Genomic DNA, 17,718 nt, shown 5'->3' on the forward strand with positions numbered 1-17,718 from the left:
TTTGACTTTTGAAAACTAAGTCGGTCAAACCCTTTTTCAATCGTCAAATTGCTAACTAATTGATCTTCTGATGCTGACTTATCAGGATGGTCAACTTTTACATTGTTTTTATCACACCAATTTGAAATCAAACCTTTGACTGTGTAATTCGGGATTAGGTTTGTGTGTGAAAGTGTTTGACGGGTGACCGGGCATCTCAAAAGCCCATTATCAAGCCATTTCTGGATCGAATCCCGTTCATAAGTTTGACCAGTTGACACGATCACAGGGTCAAACATGAGCTGCAGGGTTAACAGGCAGATGAAATATGCAGGGACTGGAACACCATTAATGGTTTTAAAGCTTTCAAGATTTACCATGGTTTCCCTTATATGAAAAACAAGATCAGAAATATAACTGATTTGACTCGGTTGGTCAACGTTAATATACTCCTTTTCAACTGCAATGCTTTCTTTTAGCAGTTCTTGACTTGATGATAACCAAAACAATTCTATAATTTCCAATATTAGTTCTAAAGGTGGAACCTTTTGTTCTTTTATGAATGTTAGGGCATTTTCTAACTTCTCGGCTGTGGTTTCCGACTTTAAATTGTTTAATTCGTCCATGAAATGCTGAAAATGAATTATATGATGTTGTTATGCACTTTGAACCAAACCGACATAATTAAACAGTACAAAAATTAATAATTATTTTCCGGGTAGGCATAAACGAACCGAATTTTCAGTGAACCTTTCAGCAGGAAATTTGTTTATTTAAAAAAACGAACAAAAAATTAATAAAAGTTGTTTTTCTTTCAGTTGAACGAATGAACATGAACGTGTGTATCATTTGTTCATTTATGTTTGTGAACATTGGATCAAATTTCGTTTATGTTCATTGATTCATTTATTGATGTTTGCTACCTTACATTTGTTTAAGTTCGTTTGTTTGCTCCGTTAGCATATTCATTTAAACTTTGTGGGCCCATTACAATTTAATCTAGCTTTAGTAAAATTTTAGGCTTACTTTTAATTGATTTTAGCTCGATTATGTTATATTTGTTCATTTATGCTCGTGAACCACCGTCCGTTTAAAGAACGAACATAATCGAACATTTACACTTTCATTTTCTTAATGAACAAACACGAACAAGAAACCCACATTCATTTAGCTGTTCGTGTTTGATCTTTGCTCCGTTAAAGTTAAAAGAGCGAACAAGAACATGCTCCATTCGTGTTTGTTCGGTTTGTTTTCAAGCCTACCGGTCCTAATTAAAAATTATAAAGCCAGTAAAATATATTATTTTCATCTAAAGATGTGTGCTTTTTGTCAATCAACGTGATTCCAAGTTCACGCATACCTTAATATCGGCTAAAATGGAAGTAGATGAAGTTGATGATGAAGACTCTATTAACCCGTATACAGTTTCACAAATCTTGATAGAGTCTCTTTGAATTTTTGAAATAAGGTGTTTGCTTTGCACGACCTGAAAATATATTCAAGAGACAAAAGACATTTGTTGTCACTTTTAAATAATCCACCATAATTATGTAACAACGGATATAAACGCACCCCATAAATTTTGCTCATGTGAAAATTTCAATTTTCAATGAACTCCCGGGCCTCGTTTACAGCTACATCAAGTTCTTCTAACTCCTTACACAAAACTTCATCTGAGTGCATGCAGGATTGATCAACATTATCAAGTGCCTGTTTGAATAGCTTCAGTGAATTAGCAACATATTTGTAGTCGTGCTGACTTGGCAGGTTCGTGGATGCCCCAAACGTGACAAGATGAATGAATCGAGAAAAGCTGTTGGTTAGACATTTCAAAACCTTCTCTATATCCATCACTGTTACAGAAACACATCAAGTGGTAAAAGATGGTTATGTATCCAAATTCAAAGGTACATGAATAACAATTCAAACTGGTTTATGAATTACTAGCCTCTAAAGCTACAAACTTTATAATATGTATGTAAATTATGTAAAGTCAGCAAAACTTGTTATTTATTCTATCGTTAATATACAAACAAAATGGGGAATTGCATGAGTATCCGAGTATCAGACAATTAATCGAAGAACTGGTATGCAACAAAAACAAACCACTTTTTAGATACCAAATTTTGTAAGAAACCACTCGCAAATCAATGTTTATGATCAAAACTCACCCATTAATCACATAATAAACAAAATTCTGTTCTTCCAAGTTATAATTACATGAATTACATGAAAATTAAAATAACCGACAATTAGTCAAACAACTGGTGTGCAACAAAATAAACCACTTCTTAGATGCCAAATATTGTATAAAAACAGTCACAAATCAATGTTTGTGATCAACACTCTCCAATTAATCACATAATAAACAAAATTCTGTGCTTCCAAGTTATAATTACATTAATACACGAGAATCGGAGTATCAGACAATTAGTCGAACAACTGGTGTGCAACAAAAACAATCCATTCTTAGATGCCAAACTTTGTATAAAAACACTCACAAATCAAAGTTTATGATCAATTAATAACATAATAAACAAAATTCCGTGCTTCCAAGTTATAATTACATGAATTACACGAAAAATAAACTACCAGACAATTAGTCGAACACCTGGTGTGCACCAAAAAAAAACCCAAAATTCACACAAACCCAATAAAACATTTTAACAAATTCAACCACACAAACTAATTCCAATCATATTCTACAGAACCCCCAGCAATTATCAATTCAATTCCATACAAAACGACAAAATTATTAACAACAAACAAACCTAATGGTTGCAATGGTGCGAGTACAGCGATAATAAACAGATCTGAATGAAACCCACAAAGGAATTAAGACGAAACAGAAACACCCATCTGGGTAATTGAATTAGAGAGTGATTCATGAGAAGAATCAATGGGTGAAAGAAAAAGAACAAGGGGTTAAATTGGTGGGTCAATATAGTTGCAGGGTTTGTTTGTTGGTCTTATTATTATTATTATTATTATTATTATTATTATTATTATTATTAATTAAGTATATAATATAATATAATATAATATAAAGTCAGGTTGTCGTACAATAATATTTAACGCACAAAACCGTACGCGAATCAAGCTCAAGATAAAAACAAAACGCTCAAAGCCAGGATACAAAAACGCTCAAGAAAAATCATAATACGCTCAAAACAGGTTTCGTGAAGAAAAGTAAAAATGGTCGATTAACGATCTAAATATTTTTTTTTCAGTGAATCGATGATGAATTTGGTATGTATTGATGAGTCCGAGATGTTGGAATGCGATTTCATGGATTAATTTCGTGAATATATATATTCCGTACGCTAAGTTACGTTAAGGATTATTGTATTTTATCCTTTATAATATAATATAATTAAATTATTATATGATTAAAGATTGCAAAAAGTTTGATGGCTTTTAATTATGTAACGTAAGAAATAGACGTCCAACAAGATTCCATTTCAGATAAATACAATTATTTTTGACGTCTTATGTTGTTTGTTTGTATATATATATATATATAGGTCGACAAAGAATATGTGATTCTCGACTTTCGGCCAGCTTGTCCATAATTAACTTATTTGAATCTTGATGAGATTATGTTTAAGCTTAATTGGTACGAGTTTGTTGCTTCATTTAAATGTTAAAGTTCGTCAAGATAACTAAAATTTCATTTTAAATAAAGATGATTCAATTACAATAAATAGACAGGTAAGCGGGCAACAAGTTGCGACGTCACCTCCTTTTGAATGGCAAAATCGATCATACTGAAAACAAAATTATCGTTCTTCGACGTCGTTGAGTTACTGTGCACGACCCGCTGAACTCTTTTCAGAAACTTAGCAGCATATGGGGCAAGAGACCCAAATGTAAATGTCATATCCGAAAAAACCTTGTATGCGCACTTTTTGTTCATGTAACAATAGAAATTATACGTTTAGATGGCAAAATTCCATATATGTAAGAGAAACAAATTCGCATGGTGGGTATACTATTAACGTATTTGGTATTGTTATTAATTTATGCATAAAGTTAAACATGTATACACATAGATCAATATGTATTTTATCGATGATGGTGACCAAACATATTAAAGGACTAGAAAATCACAAGATTAATTGTCAAAAGCAAAAGGAATAAATACATGTTGATTGTTAAAACACGCATGTTTAGTCACATTGCATGAAGCAACTTAACCAGTTGTGAAACCACTACTTCCTAAGCCCACCAGAGGGGAAATCCATGTTAGATCCATACACGAATGTTTTCCTCCGATCTATCCAAACACTAAAATGTTAGTCAGCCGAATAGATGATCTTCCCTCCAACGAGTCAGCCAGGAAATTCACAGGTACTTTTTTAACAGAAGTTCCGACCCACCTGAATATGTCAAAGAACACATCTCGTGTCGTTACTTGAACTCCGAGGGCTCTTCACAAGTTTTAATAATATTTGTGTCTACACACATGGAATTTGACGAGATAAATAAGCATGGGTGAAGAACGTGATTGAATCAAAGTTGCTTAAAGTGAATTAACGAAGGACATGTACAATTAAAATTTGGGTAGAATTAGAATTAAGGATTTCCCGAATGGATCAATCATTTAATCAATTAAAAAATGTTGTAACATTTTAATACAAATCCCATCGATCTCAAGCATGTTCAGAGTAGTCTAGTCATCGTCTCTTATTAAAGAAACAAATCTATGGTCAATAATTAATATTTGGTAAAACAAGTTCGATTAGTCTTTGCATCTAATGTAACATATACAGACAATCATAGTTATTTTGGTATCTGTTACAAGTCAAGGCACTAGAGTTTTACATGGATATCAAACAACATTGATCAGCTTAAAATATTACATATTCATTCAGAGACCAAACAACAAATCATTGACTATAAAGTTTTGGGCAACTAATAATGACATGTTCTTCTTAACTCTAGTCTTATCCTTAAATTTTACTATTTCTTTTTTATTCTTTTAATTTTCACATCTCATCCGTGAAAATTAGGTACCGACTGATTGTTATTATTATATTAATTAATATAACAGTTACCTCTAAATTTGGTAACTCAAAACATATCATAAATCATAAAATAAAACTATACTAATTTTCACTTGTGGCCTACTGGTAGACGTAGGTGTCTTGGGTTATTAATTGAAGACTCAAGTTTAATATTTATTTATGTTATTTTTGATTGGTTATGGCAATAAAGAATTAGAGTTAGGACTGTATAGGATGCTAGAGAGTTTTAATTGACACTACAAATAAAATTAAAAAAATAATTAATACAAGGGTAAAGTTAAAATAAAAAGGGAGACAAAAATTAGAAGTGTCAGCAGGGTCGTCTTCGATAATTTATATACCACGGTCGAGCCAAAATAAAAAGGCCCGTAGGCCTTGATGAAAATTTTTTATTCGTTAATGTACATGGATAAAACTTTTATCGACCGATTTATTATAAGCAAAAACCATTATGAGCATGTAATTATCCCATAAACTATTGCAAATAACCTTATTTTTAACACCAAAAAACATATATATGTAATACGTATAAAAAAGTTTGTGCCCTCGAAACTTATGTGCCCCGGCCGATTGTGCGGCTTGCACACCCACCGAGCCACCCCTGAGTGTGAGAGCGAATTCTCGTCACACAAAAAACTCCTCAACAAAAAATTCAAAAGAAAAATAATAATAATTCAATATATAAAAAACTGAAAAAAATTAAAAAACAAAAATGTTTCCCCCGTCATTCTAGTTCAAAAAAAACTCCAATGAAAAGACACAATGTCGAGAAAAAAGACGCAATGCCGAAAATGAACAAACAACATAATGATAAATCAAAAAAGACACAATTGGTCGCAAAATTTAACACCATGCCGAATAAAATATAACATAATTAAAAGAAAAAAAGACATAATGTAAAGTAAAAAAGACACAATTAACGACTAAATAAACACAACGATGATAAATAAAAAAAAATATTGTTTGTTTTATCCTAAACATCGTGTCTTTTTTTTAAAAGACGAAGAAGACGGTGGAAACATTTTTACGTTTTTACATTTTTTAATTTTTATTAAATTTTAAGTTATGATATTTTTTATTAATTTTCATAACTTTTAGTGAGTTTTTTGTAACTAAAAATCCTTCTCGTTATCATTATTCTCATTTTTAATTTTTTATCCTATTTTGTATAATAACTTAACATTTAATATTGTTACCTCTAAACTTGGTAACTGAAAAGTGAAAACATTAAACATATAATAAAAAAACATGTACTTTTCCTCAGTAGTTTCGTAATATCTTTAGTCAACATATGTTCCCAAAGACCGACAACACATCACTTTGATCCACCACCACCACCACCACCACCACCACCACCACCAACAACCTCTTATAATTATCATTAATAATAATAATATTATTATTAGGGTTTGAAGTTTGAACTCCAATCTTCACCATGGACAAACTCAAACTGGCTTCATCCTCCTTCGGCGAACGCCTACTCACCGGCAGCCGTCTCGTCGGCACCAAACTCCACCAAATCCTCCAAACTCCAACACCAGAGTCCAAAACAGTCGACGATGCCACGTCAGACACTCTAGAGTCACCCAACTGGGGGCTTAATATGCGAATATGCGCCATGATTAACGCGGAACAGTATAACGGGACCGAGATCGTGAAGGCGATTAAAAGGAAGATATTGTTGAGTAAGAATGTTGTGGGACAGAGGCTGAGTTTGGATTTGTTGGAGACGTGTACGTCGAATTGCGATAAGGTGTTTTCGGAAGTGGCGTCGGAGAAGGTGCTTGAGGATATGGTGGCTATTGTTAAGGATGAGAAGACGGATGAACGGAATAGGGTGAAAGCGGTTAGGTTGATTCGGGCGTGGGGCGAGTCGGACGAGCTTGCGTATTTGCCTGTTTTTCGACAGACTTATTTGGTCAGTCAGTGAATTGTTTTTTCTTATGTTGTTTGTTGTTGTGTTGTGTTGTGTTGCATATGTTATGTTTGCTAGTTGTTTGAGTAGATGAAGACAAATTAAGCGCGATAAGTGTTAAAAGTTTTAGGATTTATTTAATTAATGTTACAAGCCAAACAGAAGAACTCAACCCTTAATTAATGTTACAAGCCAAACAGAAGAACTCAACCCAAAAGACTAGTCTGATAGGTTAGGGAACTCATTTGGCTTATAAACCCCACATCGGTTGCCCATACAAACGAACGAACGAACGAACGAGGGTTTTATAATTGGAATGAAATTAGGGATATATAGCCGGCAGGCGGGTCCGCCGCCGTTTGCCCGGACCTAGGCAACATGCAGCCAAACAGGGTGGGAAAGCCCTGAGAGGCGATGAGGTTGTCGAGAGATCGGCCTGCTTCAATTTAGCCTACTCATCTAAAATTAGTAGGCTGGTAAACGAATCGAGGGAAGTTCATTTATGTTCATTTATCTAAAAACGAACGAACGTGAACACATTTTCGTTCGTTTATTTATGTTCGTGAACGTGTCTGTTTATGAATGTTCGTTTACATATCAATAGAAAATAATTAAACATTATCTGGAAGAGTTATCTACTTAGTGGTTTTATATTTGTTCATTTGTGTTCATATATGTTCTTTCATGTTTGTTTGGTTTCATTTGCATTTGTTCGTATATATGCTCATTTCTGTTGTTTATCTTTGTTCAAATATGTTCATTTATGTTCGTTTAGATTTTAAACAAAAGAACATAAATGAACACAAACATGTTCATTTTTTAACTGAACGAACGCGGACACAAAATATGGGTTCGATTAAGTGTTCGCTCGGTTTGTTTTCAGGCTTAAAAGTTAGCGTATAGTTGTAAGAATTGTGCCTAGGTCCCCGAGTACTTGGCGAGTCATCCTTGAGTACTACCTAACTAAGGTTGAGTATTCGCAGCTCCCCAGTCGACCGAGTTGGCAGCGCCTAGCGACTTTTGCAACCTTGAAAGTTAGGACGTGAAATTGAAATATTTAGATATTTGTCTGTTTGCCTTACCGTTAATATTCTGCATAATATAGCTAAGGTTAATGATAGTGTTGTAGAACTTGCTAAGCGCTAGTTAGGTGGTGGAGTATTGCAGTGGGGTACCGACTATCGATTAATAGGGATTAATATGGAATTTTATACGCACATACGAATTTTCTGAAAATTTTATATATGGGTTTTTAAAATACGTATAAATTTTCAAATACTTCAAAAATTTTGCCCAATTGACTAAATTTCACTGAAAAACCATTCGGCCTCCTAGGAACAATTTGGACTGATTTACGGCAATTAGGTCTGACTAGTGATTATCTTGTCTAATTTGCTGAAATCGCATCGGCTAGCCTCCGATAACCGATTAATTGGCGCCTAGGAACGATTTTTATAACATTGCCTAATCAATCAATCAATCATGCCCAGTAAAATCCCACCGACAGCAAAGCTATAAGTAGGGTCTGGGGAGGGTGGGATGTAGGCACACCGTACCTCTATCCAAAGGAATAAAGAGGTGGCTTCCAGAGAGACCCTCGGCTCTAGGTACATAACATTGCCTAATGACTTTATAAAAGTTTATTAACTGTTTTTCGCATTTAGGTATTGTTTTTTGCATTTAGGTCTTTTCATGTTTGATTAAATTTGTTTTTTCCTAATTGTTTGAATATATGAAGACAAATTAAGCACAAGTGTTATAGGTTTTATGATCTATTTAACATTAGAGGCCATAAATTATCATCTAAACTAAGAATGTGAAGTATTTAGATATTGTTAATGACTTGAGAAGCATTTTTTTTATTTTAGTTTTAACAGTATTATCATTCATTGTTAGTCTTTTAATTTCTTTTTGGTTTTTTGGAGAATCCAATGTTTGTGAAGTTAGAAAACAATCATGGAAATGGAATAAAGGTTTTCTAGTCGATCATTGTTTTTTGTATTATATACCTTTTCGTTATCAAGAAAGCATCTAGTCATCGACGCCATTATTATTTATTAGACTATCACACAATAATTGCAACTTTTGGCCTAATAATTAAATGGATTTGGTCAAATTTAAGCAAGATACCAAGAGCAATAGGAGTATTTTTAATCAAGTTATAATATTTGTTTCCACAAAGATTATTGTGTTGGGCCTTAGGAGTCTAATGGACCAGTTCCAGCCTTTCCCGGGCCCAAATCTGAGCTGCAAGCCTGCAGCATGAAGGTAGCTCGTCAGAACTCAGAATTGACGATATGTATCTGCAATTGTGTGTTTAAACTTTTAAATTATAATATAGAGAGTAATAGATGTAACATTTTGTAGATTTCGTATAGCCCGAATATCTTTGTGAATCATGTGTAGCCACCCATGCCCATACCTTGAGCCCGATCCTGACACGTCTTCTGTGGTCACACTGACTTAAGTAACAATGATGCTTTAAAATGAGGAAGCGGTCTACGCCCTTGTCAAATACTACTTAGATCTTAGAACATCCAGTTTATTATTTATTTATTTATTTATTTTAATATATATGTATTATTACATTAAATACTTAAAATTTCAAATAAAAGGATCCAATTAATAGAGAGGCAGGTAAGCGGGCAACAAGCTGCGCCACCACCCCCTTTTGAATGGCAAAACCGATCCTACTGAAAACAAAGTTATCGTTCTTCGGCATCGTTGAGTTACTATGCACGAACCGCTGAACTCTTTTTAAAAAACGTAGCAGCATCGGGGGCAAGGGACCCAAATGTATCGAAAGCAAAAGGAATGAAGGCGTGTTTATTATTATTATTATTATTATTATTATTATTATGCACTTTCTTATTATTATTATTATTATTATTATTATTTTGCACTTTCTTATTCGAAGAGTTTGCTATATCCCTATGCATGTAGAATAGAAACGTCTACACATTTAATAATAACAGCATCATATGCATGTATATATTGCAGAACCTAAAGGCCGACGGGATCCCAGCAAGATCACAGGGTGGAAATTCAAGCCCCGGGAATCAATCAATGGAATCACAGGTTTATGAACAACCTATACCAGCTCCTGATAGATACCCGTTGCCCGATATTGACTTAATGGGATTAGAAGACGAGACCGCTCCATATACTTACAGTGGTCAATCTGCGGAACAAAAAAAAGAACTGCTGTTGGTTGGTAGAAACAGTCTTGAACTTTTATCAAGCATACTTAATTCAGGAATGGAGCCCATACCGATTAATGTAAGATCTTTGATGACCTTGTCATGTAGACATAATTTATCATGTTTATGTTGGAATTTGCAGTGCATATTATAGATGCTGGGTGGACGGTTCATTTTGTGTACGGGTCGGTTTTGGACTTGAATCGAATCACCGATTCAAAAACCGAAAATTCGGGTTTTGAGTTTTTGTTTTTCAGTTTTTGGTGTGGTTTGAGTTTGGTCTGGTTTCGGTTTTTCCGGTCGTACTATTTGTGTTTAAAATTTTTGGGTTAAAAAGAATATTGGCCCAAAATACTGTAACGGGCCTAAATCGTTTTTGTTAAATAAGTGACATATTGATTACTATACATGTGGGCCTAAAATAGGTTACGCTGTTTATTAAATTCGTATAACTTATTCAAAATAAAAAATGAAACTCCATAAATATGGTTAAGTTCGGTTTTTACGGTTTTAGTTACATGCAAAACCGAACCGAAAGTTCTTACGAAAATATAAAAATCGGATTTTGGGTTCCATGCCCTAATTTATGACGTGAGGTGGCATAATATGCGGGTCAGGCTTGTTGCTTAGTCGATAAAAATGTGTTAGTTTTTGTATGAGTTGGGTCGGGTCAACCTGAAATAAATTCAGTTAATTTTTTTTTTGTTATTATTTTTTTGTTTCATAAGGTGGTTATATGCGCGATAAATACACTTTGGGGCTTGGGCTACATTTGACCCGTTTGGCTCGTTCTGCAGGATGAGTTAACGGTTAGCATGTTGGAAAAGTGCAAGGAATCTCTGCCCGTGGTTCAAAGAATAGCAGAAATTACAACCGATGACGATGCACTCCTTTTCGAAGCTTTAAATCTGCACGATGAGCTTGAACACATCATTGCCAGATGCTCAGAAATCAAAGAGAAAGCGGGACCAGACACATCAGAAACCGACACTATGAAACCAGCAGAAACCACTTTGACTAGTGAGGTCAAAGTCAAAGAAGAAAGTCAAACTTCATCGACTTCACAGGTCGAGAACAATGAGCAGGAAAAAACCGTTTGAAATACGTAGTGATCGGATTAACGTCCACGTATATTCAATAACCAGTAGACTTGAACTTTAAATCCCTACAAATAATTACTTTGAACCTTCTTGTTATTAGTAATGTTAAACTTTTATCCATGAAATGCGTAAACCCGTATATATTGCTTTGGATATGATACATAAACAGTTACATAACCGTCTCCTAGTCTCTACATATGATTATCTTTCATATCTCTACGTGTGATTATCTTTCATATGCACTAAGGTTTTTGTTGAATGACACGTATGAGGGGTTATAGGTTTTTGCTGTTGTCTACTTAAAATTGATTTGTGTGTTAACGTGTCCAGATAGATGGATCGGACAACATTAGGGATGACAATGAGCCGGGTAAAATTTTAAGTTTTGTGAATAGTGTTTTTCTAAATTTAGGTGCACTATTCATCAAACAATATATTTTTGTTAGGTTTAGGAAAGAGAAAAAATAATAAATTCAATGGTTGTGAATGAGATACTATAATATAAAGATGAAGAATGATATGTCGGAGGTTAAACAAAATTTAGAAATCAGTTTAGAGAAATGTGATGTTTAACTAAATATATAGATGAAGATGGAGTCATGGAGATGCTCCTATGAATGATCTTAGGGGGTGTTTGGTACAGAGAATGGAAAAGGAGAGAAAATAGAAATGGAAATGGAATTGTAGAGAAAGAGAATTGGTATGGAGAATGAGAATCATTTCTCTTGTTTGGTACACGAGAAAATAAACAGAGAACTCTACCATACCCAACCCCACCTCCACCCAACCTGACACCACTCACCACTGCAGCCCCACCACCACAGCCCCACACCACCAGCACCACCACCACAGCCCTTTCTTCAACCACAGCCCACCACCATCGGCTGCCGCCACCAAATCCTCTTCTTCAACCACAGTACACAAGAAATTAAAAAGATTCAAATTTTTGGAACATAAGATATAGAAAAAGGAGGCTCAGATCTGTCATCACTGCCTCTTTAGAGATTTTGTGGTGGTGGTTGTGGTGGCGATGATGATGATGATAATCAGATGCCACCTGCGACCACCGCCGATTTCCACCACCACTGTCACCCACCTGCGACCACAATCACCCGACCATCTGAAAACCCTAACCTACCACGAACCACCACTTGAAACCCTAATCTCCGTTCACCCGTACCACCTGCAACCTACAACCGGTTACCATCTCTGTGTTCACCACTGCGGACGGCGGAGACGGGGTGGTGGTTGCAGACTTGGAGACGAGGTGGCGGTTGCAGACTTGGAGACGAGGTGGTGGTCGGAGACGAGGTGGTGGCCGGAGACGAGGTGGTGACATGCTATGAGGAGGCTGCTGAGAAATGGATTTCTCTTTGTTTTAAAGAGAAATTGAATTCTCTAGTTTTAGAGAAATAGAAATGAAAAGTGGAAAACAAACAAAAGAAATATTTCTAATTCCATTTCTCCCTAATCAAATCCCTCTACCAAACACCCCCTTAGTTGTTTACACCCTAGGGCCGCCCCAAAGGGAGGTTGGGGAAGGCGACTACTTCAGGCTCAGTCTCCCAAGAGGCCCATAATTATTTTAAAAAAAATAATATACACTTTATATATAAATTTGTTATAAAACAAATGTATGCAAATTGACTCATTGGTACAATGAAAAACATGATAATCCATAGAACCATAGGTCATGTATGATATTATTTTTTCTTTTTAAGAAGAAAAAAAAAAGCTTTCTTTTGTTTCTTATACGGGTCATTTTATTAAGTTGTTTATTATCTTTATGTTTGTTTTGATCCATATTGAGTTTTGGAAATGCAATTCAATTGGTAAAGTTAGTCGAATTATTTTTAGTGGTTTTTTCTTTTAATAACCCCAAAATTTTAAGGTATTCTCATGGATGACCCTGTTTGCGCCATGAAAATTTTGTAAACTTATATTTTACTCTGATCTTGTCCCGTATAATTCGGGGTTTTTATTCCGTGTATGCATATCTTTTATTTTATTTTTTATTATTTTTTTTTTTTGAACATACAAGCTTTCCTCCTACTATTTACATTATACCGCCAATGCCAGGAATCGAACCCTGGACCTCTCACCAAAAGGCCAAAGCCTTTACCATCCCACCAAAGTGGTGATGGCCCGTGTATGCATATCTAGTTGAGACGTCTTACTCGAAACAACTTTTGTGTAATTATCTTAACAATAAATAGTTTCCCAAAAAACATTATTTATTAATAAATAAGTAGGGCCTCATGGGTAAAGGGCCGTTGGAAAAGTTGAATTTGATGGGACAAAAAACAGATAGATACAATGAATGTATGTATAATTGTAAATGCTTGATCTCATTAACAACATACCACCTTTATGCATTTACTCTATTCCAAAAGTCCAACCAAGCCAAGCCCTAATTTAAGTGATGCATAAAGCTTTGAATGCATTGAGGTCCCAAAGTCAAGTGTGGCCAACATAATGCCTCATTATATAGGTTTCTATTTTGGGACTCATATCAATACTTATCATCTATATTAAGTCTTTTTAATATTTTAATTCATTTTTTCGAGTTTTTCGACGTGCCCTTTGGGGGTAGTAGAGGGATGTTAACATTTCTCGAGTGTGATCGATGTTTAAAGACGGATGGATTTGTGATAAGATGTATATGCATTAATTTCGGCTCATGTGATTTAAAGTGAATCCATTTGTATATTATTAAATTAAATGCGTACTGGTTTTAATAAAATTTGAAGAAAGCTGAAAAATACGTGTTTTCAAGTTTTAATGTAGATATAAACTTAAAATCATGAGATTTGGTAAGACTTCTTGTTATATGCATAACTACGTAGAAAAGATTGACACAACTACTCACTATTTGATTTGAAGTTTTAACAATGTCAACTCATGGCTTTATTAGTTTTGACTTTGACCTTACTTTATACTTTGACTTTTTAACCTAGTAAAAGATTCTTGTAAAGTATAAATTAAATCAATTAACAAAATAATCTTTTGATTCTTCTCTATGAAAATATTACATAAACTTAACAAGTAGTGAAAATTGTTAATTTTCTTATTAAATCGATTACAATTGTTATAGTAAACCATGACGTGTGTTCGATTTTCTTATAAAACATGATGAAACACAACCTAAATAAAATTAAAGAATAACTTAATATCCAATGACACTCCTCAAATTGGCACTACATTACATATATATGTAGGTGGCCTATGCTAGATCTCTGTCAACGATTTGGTTCCTTTGACGGGCATGTGATGTAATTTTCGACATTAAATCTTCTTTTGGGTCAAAGATGATCGACGAGATTAAGGTTAACTCATTCGTATAGATTAATCAGAGCTATTATTGTTAGATTAGCCCGAAATCATAAGTTAGAATTTGAAAACTTTCTTCATCAATGCTATGGTAGGGGTCATACTTTATAGCATGTTCTGTATCCAGTTGGGTACTCTTCGATCATTAATAAATCATTTATTCGATTATTTTAGAATATATAAATAATATTGCATTCTTTAGTGAGTTCTAAGTTATAGAAACATAAATATTTAACATATTTAGAGGCTGAAGAAGAGTAAGAGTAAGATATTACACACCTTTTACTTGGATTATAATATAGAATATCAATATATCATAACAATTTACTCAATAATAATCAAGTTATATGGAGTTTTCTAAACTTTCACATACTATATAGATTATAGACTAAACTTGTAATTTAATCTTATATAGAAATAATAGAAAAAGAAAAAGAAAAAGAAAAAGTAAATATAGGGTGAAGCTAATATTTGTTCATATTCAAGATCCAACTTTTGCCTTTTATTCATGATGTCCTTGGCTACTTTTTTCTTTTAATACTTTTTTCCTTCAAGTTGTACTTCTTTCTAAGCCTTTAAACATTAAAAACTAAAGTATTTCTATTAAATATATCCATATTTTAAGCAGGTTATATTCTTCTTCTTCCTTTTTTATTAACAGCCAACGATTTTTCTAAATGAACAACGGGCTAAACTCATCACATCGGGATACACTAATATTCCAATATGGTAAAACCCTCATATAAGACCAATGCACGTAAACACTCGCCCAAATGCACGATAATGCGGTGAGATAAACCCGTTTAGTTCAAGGTCCAATTAATCAGCGTCACATACTCACCTAATTTTTCATTATACCTGACGCTGTCAAAACTAAATAATAAAAAAACAGAAATCAAACTTAGATCATATAAAACACCAAACACCAAATATCTTTCTCATCACTTCACCACAAACTTATTAACTTATTTTTCTTTTAACAATATATAAATATAACACACTTGATATAAATTAATTCACGTGACTATATTAATAACTCGTCAATGTAAACAGGCGGTGAAAAAATTTAGATTCCATATAATCAATCATATTTTATTATTTTATTAACAAATATAAAAAACCGGCTATAATATAATAAATTATATCATTTTGTATTTAAAAATAAATAATAAAACAACAATTTATTAAAAAATAAAAACACACTTTTGACATCATTTTAGCTAAATATTAAACTAGCCACTCCTTTTAAAACCTCATCAACCACAAACCTTTTGCACCTCACCTATAATAATAATAATAATAATATTATTATTATTATTATTATTATTATTATTATGACCGATCCAACAGTAACCTCATGCGCCGCCGTAAACCCCACCGGAAAACGCCGTAAGCTTTCCGACGACCACCACTCTCTACTACCAGGCCTGCCGGATCACATAGCCCAAATTTGTTTATCTTATATCTCACCTGCCGTCTTATATTACGTTTGCCGGTCATGGCGCCGGCTTATTTATTCCGGCAACTTTCCACCGTTCCGGTCACTTTACACCCTCTCACTACCCACCGCCGCCGCCGTGGACGGTGGCCAAATGATCACAATGTTCTCATTCGATCCGATATGTTCGAAATGGATCGCTATCGACTCGCCACCGTTACCGCCGGATATCCACCACCTTTCGGTCCGGCATCCGTCGTTTATATCGCGTAATTTGCCGATACAAGCGTTGTCGGTCTCGGGCAATCTCGTCGTCCTCGCCGCCACCTCGGTCCACCGGAATTCGCCAATTCCCGCGTTCCCGCATCCTTTGATATTTAATCCGTTGTTAAATGCATGGTTCTCCAGTCCCCCACTTTCCACCCCCAGACGGTGGTGTGCCGCTGGAGTGGTAGGAGATACCGTGGTTGTTGCCAGCGGTATCGGGTCCCACTACACCGAGAAAGTCGCTCGGTCAGTCGAGAAACTGTCGTTTTGTAATAACGAATCCCTGTCTGGGATTTTATTACCAGACATGGAATTCAAAATTAATACAGTCATTAAATCCTCAGCACTGTCTGGTTTTAATATAATATTAAAACCAGACAGGGAAGTGGGAAATAATGACAATATTAAAACTATTAAAACACTGTCTGGTTTTGATATAAAGGCAAAACCAGACAGGAGACTGGGAAACAATGCAATCATTAAAAGTACTTCAAAATGTCAATCAAATGATGAGAAACAACATTCATATGGGAAATGGGAGACAATGCAATCACTAAAACACTCAAAGCTTTGTAGATAAGCAATCGACGCGGTCGGATGGAAAGGGAAGCTTTGTATGGTAAACGTAAAAGGCGATTACGCAAAAGAAGGGTTCATTTACGATCTAAATACCGATGAGTGGGCGGATATGCCCGTGGGGATGTTAGGGGGTTGGAGAGGGCCAACCGCGGCAATGGACGAAGAGACATTGTATGTGGTGGATGAGTCAAGGGGGTGTTGAGAAGATACAATGAAAATGGGGATAATTGGATGGAAATTATTGCGGATAAGCGGTTAAAAAGAGCGGAATATATAGCCGCGGGTGGAGGTAGAGTGTGTGTTGTTGGTGAAAAGGGTGTTGGGATTGTGGTGGTGGATGTTGTGGCGGCACCGCCGCAGTTGTGGGTGGTGGATACGCCGCTGGAACTTGATGTTTTGTCTATTCATAGTTTGCCTAGGATGTGTTTGCCGGAATTTAAGTCTCCGGTTATTGTTACACAATCCAAATAATAACTTTTCAATCTTGTATTATTTTATTTGTTTACTTATTTTTTTTAATTTGTATACGTTTGTTTTTTAGAATATCCAACTTTGTTTGTTACGAACATGGGTTACGAACCAATGGATATTGATGTCATTGACTCGATGACTCATTTGCTTATCTTTTGTTTATTTAAAAAATTTTAAAAATTATGTAGGAAATCTAAACAATAGTTTACACAATGTTTGGGAAATTGAATTGGATCTATTGAAATCTAATAAAATATTGTTTTACTAAAAACTCGGTGTTCATGCTTGAACCGGTGAGTTGAATTATGCGTAGTGGTTTTAACTTTTAAGATATTGTTAGTGTTGAAGTTTACGTTAGTGTTATGTAGAGAGTGACGTTTTAGTTAATCTATACTTATATTTTGGTGTAGTG

The 17,718-nt window shown here is 34.6% G+C and overlaps 1 protein-coding gene and 2 pseudogenes across 2 annotated transcripts; 2 read left to right on the forward strand and 1 right to left on the reverse strand.

Moving 5' to 3' along the window:
• Positions 1 to 6: 6 nt before the first annotated feature.
• LOC143604782 (U-box domain-containing protein 3-like) lies at positions 7 to 2,933 on the reverse strand (annotated as a pseudogene). Its single transcript, XR_013148355.1, has 4 exons — positions 2,751 to 2,933; positions 1,552 to 1,832; positions 1,340 to 1,465; positions 7 to 611 (listed from the first exon to the last, which is right to left on the reverse strand). The product of XR_013148355.1 is annotated as a U-box domain-containing protein 3-like (transcript).
• A 3,505-nt stretch (positions 2,934 to 6,438) lies between these two features.
• LOC143604781 (TOM1-like protein 2) lies at positions 6,439 to 11,310 on the forward strand. Its single transcript, XM_077081162.1, has 3 exons — positions 6,439 to 6,924; positions 9,922 to 10,200; positions 10,919 to 11,310. Exons 1-3 carry the CDS (start codon positions 6,442 to 6,444, stop codon positions 11,219 to 11,221), a joined length of 1,065 nt encoding a protein of 354 aa, XP_076937277.1. The 5' UTR covers positions 6,439 to 6,441; the 3' UTR covers positions 11,222 to 11,310.
• Positions 11,311 to 15,880: 4,570 nt separating this feature from the next.
• On the forward strand, positions 15,881 to 17,395 carry LOC143604780 (F-box/kelch-repeat protein SKIP25 pseudogene; annotated as a pseudogene).
• Positions 17,396 to 17,718: the final 323 nt, after the last annotated feature.

The sequence above is a fragment of the Bidens hawaiensis genome, unplaced genomic scaffold, assembly GCF_021521415.1.
Source record: "Bidens hawaiensis isolate Kalapana, Puna unplaced genomic scaffold, B.hawaiensis_p1.1 tig00066628_1, whole genome shotgun sequence".
Classification (NCBI taxonomy): domain Eukaryota; kingdom Viridiplantae; phylum Streptophyta; class Magnoliopsida; order Asterales; family Asteraceae; genus Bidens; species Bidens hawaiensis.

Bases quoted from the DNA above. Each gene is read 5' to 3' on its own strand.
- LOC143604781 (XM_077081162.1), top strand. From the start codon at position 6,442: ATGGACAAACTCAAACTGGCTTCATCCTCCTTCGGCGAACGCCTACTC. The intron at 6,925-9,921 runs GTCAGTCAGTGA...TATATATTGCAG, and splicing joins TTTTTCGACAGACTTATTTG to AACCTAAAGGCCGACGGGAT. The intron at 10,201-10,918 runs GTAAGATCTTTG...CTCGTTCTGCAG, and splicing joins TGGAGCCCATACCGATTAAT to GATGAGTTAACGGTTAGCAT.